Source organism: Panulirus ornatus, chromosome 57 (genome assembly GCF_036320965.1).
Source record: "Panulirus ornatus isolate Po-2019 chromosome 57, ASM3632096v1, whole genome shotgun sequence".
In the NCBI taxonomy this organism is placed as follows: Eukaryota; Metazoa; Arthropoda; class Malacostraca; order Decapoda; family Palinuridae; genus Panulirus; species Panulirus ornatus.
The window spans coordinates 30,822,431-30,829,930 of record NC_092280.1 but is presented as its reverse complement, the minus strand read 5'-3'; the positions used below and the strand labels follow the sequence as shown (position 1 = coordinate 30,829,930).

The 7,500-nt window shown below is 39.4% G+C and overlaps 1 protein-coding gene across 20 annotated transcripts in view; it reads left to right on the top strand.

Annotated features, from left to right (window-relative positions):
• LOC139766404 (uncharacterized) overlaps positions 1–7,500 on the top strand; it is a 93,034-nt gene that overhangs the window by 30,888 nt on the left and 54,646 nt on the right. For all 20 annotated transcript variants that reach the window (XM_071695018.1, XM_071695020.1, XM_071695033.1 and 17 more), the window contains one exon: positions 1,321–1,417. In XM_071695018.1, the coding sequence (XP_071551119.1) occupies positions 1,321–1,417 (97 nt within the window). The remainder of the gene's footprint in view (positions 1–1,320; positions 1,418–7,500) is intronic.

Here is a 7,500-nt window from a genome sequence, read left to right as displayed (position 1 = left end):
CTGTGGTGTAGCACGTGGTCACGACCTGTGGTGTAGCACGTGGTCACGACCTGTGTTGTAGCACGTGGTCACGACCTGTGTTGTAGCACGTGGTCACGACCTGTGGTGTAGCACGTGGTCACGACCTGTGGTGTAGCACGTGGAGGTGTACACCGACGTACACACGTCTGCGTATACCGTAGTAGAGTGTGGGCGGGGGGGGGGGGGTGTCGTGGTTGACCCCCCCGGGGTGATGTGTCATTGTAAGGTCAGAGGTGAACACGTACAGTACAGGACGTGTCAGTATCATGTTGACCACCACATTGTTAATAGCTTGTTGGGTCAAACTGGAGGTGCGCGGTCTTCACTACCCACCCTGACGCTTGATTGGCTACAGCCCAGCCAACCAGCTGCCAGACCACGTGTCTTTAACTCATTTCAGAAACCAACTGTCATGTCATGTGTTTTCCTATGTATCATGTCATGTCATTTCATATCGTGACATGTATCATGTCATGTTATGTGTCATGTCATTTCATATCATGACATGTGTCATGTCATTTCATATCGTGACATGTATCATGTCATGTGTCATGTCATTTCATATCGTGTCATGTATCATGTCATGTCATTTCTTATCGTGACATGTATCATGTCATGTGTCATGTCATTTCATATCGTGTCATGTATCATGTCATGTCATTTCATATCGTGACATGTATCATGTCATGTGTCATGTCATTTCATATCGTGTCATGTATCATGTCATGTCATTTCTTATCGTGACATGTATCATGTCATGTTATGTGTCATGTTATTTCATATCATGACATGTGTCATGTCATTTCATATCGTGACATGTATCATGTCATGTTGTGTCATGTCATTTCATATCGTGTCATGTATCATGTCATGTTATGTCATGTCATTTCATATCGTGTCATGTATCATGTTATGTCTCATGCCATTTCATATCGTGTCATGTATCATGTCATGTATCAAGTCATGTTGTGTCATGTCATTTCATATCGTGTCATGTATCATGTTATGTCTCATGTCATTTCATATCGTGTCATGTATCATGTCATGTTATGTCATGTCATTTCATATCGTGTCATGTATCATGTTATGTCTCATGTCATTTCATATCGTGTCATGTATCATGTCATGTTGTGTCATGTCATTTCATATCGTGTCATGTATCTTGTCATGTATCATGTCATGTCATGTGTGAGTTACTTGTGTGAGGGGGGGGGGGTTGCCTGTTTTGCCGCAATGTTATTGGTACTAACTTGCTCCTGACTCGTCGTTACTTAACACACGTGATGGTTGTTCCCCCAGACCGCATGTTGGATGACCTCAAGACCACAGTTGGCAACGATTCCGAGATGACGTCACCAGAGGTCCAGGCCGACTCCACACTCGTCACCTCCTTCAGGTAACACTCGTCACCTCCTTCAGGTAACACTCGTCACCTCCTTCAGGTAACACTCGTCACCTCCTTCAGGTAACACTCGCCACCTCCTTCAGGTAACACTCGCCACCTCCTTCAGGTAACACTCGTCACCTCCTTCAGGTAACACTCGCCACCTCCTTCAGGTAACACTCGCCACCTCCTTCAGGTAACACTCGCCACCTCCTTCAGGTAACACTCGCCACCTCCTTCAGGTAACACTCGCCACCTCCTTCAGGTAACACGACCACACAGCTGCGTGTTCTGTATGAGCACATTTCTGACCATTTTCTACATTACTATTATTATTATTATTATTTTTATTATTATTATTATTATTATTATTATTATTATTATTATTATTATTATTGTTATTATTATTATTATTATTATTATTATTATTATTATTATTGTTATTATTATTATTATTATTATTATTATTATTATTATTATTGTTATTATTATTATTATTATTATTATTATTATTATTATTATTATTATTATTATTATTATTATTATTATTATTATTATTATTGTTATTATTATTATTATTATTATTATTATTGTTATTATTATTATTATTATTATTATTATTATTATTATTATTATTGTTATTATTATTATTATTATTATTATTATTATTATTATTATTATTGTTATTATTATTATTATTATTGTTATTATTATTGTTATTATTATTATTATTATTATTATTATTATTATTATTATTATTGTTATTATTATTATTATTATTATTATTATTATTATTATTATTATTATTATTGTTATTATTATTATTATTATTATTGTTATTATTATTATTATTATTATTGTTATTATTATTATTGTTATTATTATTATTATTATTATTGTTATTATTATTCTCATTGTTATTATTATTATCATTTATTATTATTATTATCATTATTATTATTATTATTATTGGTTATTATTATTTTTTTTTTTTTTTGCTTTGTCGCTGTCTCCCGCGTTTGCGAGGTAGCGCAAGGAAACAGACGAAAGAAATGGCCCAACCGACCCACATACACATGTATATACATCCACGTCCACACACGCACATTTACATACCTGAACATCTCAACGTATACATATGAATACACGCACAAACATATACATATATACACATGTACATAATTCATACTGTCTGCCCTTATTCATTCCCGTCGCCACTCCGCCACACAATGCATGAAATGACAACCCCCTCCCCCCCCGCATGTGCGCAAGGTAGCGCCAGGAAAAGACAACAAAGGCCACATTCGTTCACACTCAGTCTCTAGCTGTCATGTCACTCGATCAAACCACCTCACACCACATGTTGTCCTCATATATATGATCTAGTAAGTAATGAAAGGGTAAGAGAGATGTGTGTTAATAAAAAGAGCGTGGTTGAGAGAGCAGAAGAGGGTGTTTTGAAATGGTTTGGTCACATGGAGAGAATGAGTGAGGAAAGATTGACCAAGAGGATATATGTGTCAGAGGTGGAGGGAATGAGGAGAAGTGGGAGACCAAACTGCAGGTGGAAAGATGGAGTGGAAAAGATTTTGAGCGGTCGGGGCCTGAACATGCAGGAGGGTGAAAGGCTTGCAAGGAATAGAGTGAATTGGAACGATGTGGTATACCGGGGTCGACGTGCTGTCAATGGATTGAACCAGGGCATGTGAAGCGTGTATTTGGGGCGGGGGTTAGTGTGTGGGGCGGGGGAGTCGTTACAGCGCCCCAGTTCAAGGGGTCCTCGCCCGCTCGGTTGCTCATGTGGGTTGGGTCCAATTAAGCATTTAAGTGCGTGACGTCACCTCACGTGAGTGGATGGTGGTTAATAGTGATGTGGTGGCAAGATGGTCACGCCGCTCACCCTTCTGACTGGGGTCTTCCACTCCTAGAATGGGCGGGGCGGTGCATGGGGCCCACACTATAACGTCAGGTTCCTGGACGCATTCATCATAGTGCTCAAGTATGTACGGCCGGAGACATGACGTTTTCTCTCATCATTTGGAGGAGGAGGAAGAAGAGGGTGTGGCTGGCTGAAGGTGGGACCAGTGGTTCATTGTGTTAGGAAGATCCTCCTCCTCCTCCTCCTCCTCCTCCTCCTCTTCCTGCTCCATCTCCTACTTCTGCTCCTCCTGCTCCACCTCCTGCTCCACCTCCTGCTCCTCCTCCTCCTCCTCCTCCTCCTCCTCCTCCTGCTCCACCTCCTGCTCCACCATTGTAAACATTGTGTCGTTCTTGTGTGGTTCAGGTGGAGCTGGTGATGACTGCCACATGATGACCCAGCCAGTACGGTGGTGGTGTTAACATGGCAGTCATGTAAGGGGTCAGGTCAGGCACAGTCATGTGAGGGGTCAGGTCAGGCACAGTCATGTGAGGGGTCAGGTCAGGCACAGTCATGTGAGGGGTCAGGTCAGGCACAGTCATGACCAATGGTCACCACATGAAGTCATGAGAAATGAACGATCATGACGACGGCTGCCCTCATGATGACCACTGCTGACCACATTATCATGATGACCACATTATCATGATGACCACTGCTGACCACATTATCATGATGACCACTGCTGACCACATTATCATGATGACCACTGCTGACCACATTATCATGATGACCACTCCTGACCACATTATCATGATGACCACTGCTGACCACATTATCATGATGACCACTGCTGACCACATTATCATGATGACCACTGCTGACCACATTATCATGATGACCACTCCTGACCACATTATCATGATGACCACTGCTGACCACATTATCATGATGACCACTGCTGACCACATTATCATGATGACCACTGCTGACCACATTATCATGATGACCACTGCTGACCACATTATCATGATGACCACTGCTGACCACATTATCATGATGACCACTCCTGACCACATTATCATGATGACCACTGCTGACCACATTATCATGATGACCACTGCTGACCACATTATCATGATGACCACTGCTGACCACATTATCATGATGACCACTCCTGACCACATTATCATGATGACCACTGCTGACCACATTATCATGATGACCACTCCTGACCACATTATCATGATGACCACTGCTGACCACATTATCATGATGACCACTGCTGACCACATTATCATGATGACCACTGCTGACCACATTATCATGATGACCACTGCTGACCACATTATCATGATGACCACTCCTGACCACATTATCATGATGACCACATTATCATGATGACCACTCCTGACCACATTATCATGATGACCACTGCTGACCACATTATCATGATGACCACTGCTGACCACATTATCATGATGACCACTCCTGACCACATTATCATGATGACCACTGCTGACCACATTATCATGATGACCACTGCTGACCACATTATCATGATGACCACATTATCATGATGACCACTGCTGACCACATTATCATGATGACCACTGCTGACCACATTATCATGATGACCACTGCTGACCACATTATCATGATGACCACTCCTGACCACATTATCATGATGACCACATTATCATGATGACCACTGCTGACCACATTATCATGATGACCACTGCTGACCACATTATCATGATGACCACTGCTGACCACATTATCATGATGACCACTCCTGACCACATTATCATGATGACCACTGCTGACCACATTATCATGATGACCACTCCTGACCACATTATCATGATGACCACTGCTGACCACATTATCATGATGACCACTGCTGACCACATTATCATGATGACCACTGCTGACCACATTATCATGATGACCACTCCTGACCACATTATCATGATGACCACTCCTGACCACATTATCATGATGACCACATTATCATGATGACCACTGCTGACCACATTATCATGATGACCACTCCTGACCACATTATCATGATGACCACTCCTGACCACATTATCATGATGACCACTCCTGACCACATTATCATGATGACCACTCCTGACCACATTATCATGATGACCACTCCTGACCACATTATCATGATGACCACTGCTGACCACATTATCATGATGACCACTCCTGACCAGCTTTATGTGAACTGACTTACATACATATAGTCATTATCATCATTGTTATTATCAAGATATTATTATTATAATTATAATTATCATCATTGTTATTATCAAGATGTTATTATTATAATTATAATTATCATCATTGTTATTATCAAGATATTATTATTATAATTATAATTATCATCATTGTTATTATCAAGATGTTATTATTATAATTATAATTATCATCATTGTTATTATCAAGATATTATTATTATAATTATAATTATCATCATTGTTATTATCAAGATGTTATTATTATTATTATTATAATTATCATCATTGTTATTATCAAGATATTATTATTATAATTATAATTATCATCATTGTTATTATCAAGATGTTATTATTATTATTATTATAATTATCATCATTGTTATTATCAAGATATTATTATTATAATTATAATTATCATCATTGTTATTATCAAGATGTTATTATTATTATTATTATAATTATCATCATTGTTATTATCAAGATATTATTATTATAATTATAATTATCATCATTGTTATTATCAAGATGTTATTATTATTATTATAATTATCATCATGATGTAACTGCAGGACACATTGGATGGGGTGCAGCAAGGCTGCGCTGTAGGCAGAAGCTGTGGAGTGTATGTTTCTTAACCAGATTGTATGTACTTCATGATCAATAATAATCAGATTGTATGTGCTTCATGATCAATAATAAACCTTGATCAAGATAACATCCCACACTTAGTGTGACCACAAGTAGGCGGAGTCCGGTAACATGTGTATATATATGTAGATACCCATGTTACAATATCAACACCTACATATGAACCCGTCTTGTGTGTGTAGCTGAAGAATGTGTTACATGACCTTGTCTTTGTACATTTCTTAATGAAGGTTGTCACTCAAGTACGGCAAGATAATTGATTGTACACAAATAATTCATCATTAAGATAATCGTCCATTAATTGTACACAAATAATTGATCAATAAGATAATCATGCGTGTGTGTGCTTGCTTGCGTGCGTGTGTGCTTGCTTGCGTGCGTGTGTGCTTGCTTGCGTGCGTGTGTGCTTGCTTGCGTGCGTGTGTGCTTGCTTGCGTGCGTGTGTGCTTGCTTGCGTGCGTGTGTGCTTGCTTGCGTGCGTGTGTGCTTGCTTGCGTGCGTGTGCTTGCTTGCGTGCGTGTGTGCTTGCTTGCGTGCGTGTGTGCTTGCTTGCGTGCGTGTGTGCTTGCTTGCGTGCGTGTGTGCTTGCTTGCGTGCTAGGCTTGCCACCAGCAGTTCAGTACGGTGGTGGTGAGAGGCCTTCGTACCCTAGTGTTAACCAGTTACTTGGCGTTTCATCAGTTGGATCATTGTGATGGTACAAGTGTGGTACACATGGCCTCCACCAGGGAACACTACTACACATTGTCCACATTTAACATTGTCATTTGGTTGTTCCCGTAGTTATCCTTCCATTTGTTCATGGTTGCCCCCGACCCTCAACTTCACTTTCTCTTCTTAAACTAAACTTTTTCTTGACCTTCATTTTTATGAACCTCAATTTTCAGTTCATAGATTTGTTTATTTTTGTTTATTTTGTTATTCTTTCATATTTAGCCATTCTTTCATATTCTTCATCTTATATTGTTGGTTTGTTTCATCATTTCATGAGTGTATGTATGTATGTATGTAAACGTTCGATACTGAAATTACAATAAAAAAAACCCCAGTCCTTTGATGTCTCTTGTTAAGATTTTGACTTCTTTCTTTACCTACAATCACATCTTGTCTCCTACTTTACCTACAATCACATCTTGTCTCCTACTTTACCTACAATCACATCTTGTCTCCTACTTTACCTACAATCACATCTTGCCTCCTACTTTACCTACAATCACATCTTGTCTCCTACTTTACCTACAATCACATCTTGTCTCCTACTTTACCTACAATCACATCTTGTCTCCTACTTTACCTACAATCACATCTTGTCTCCTACTTTACCTACAATCACATCTTGT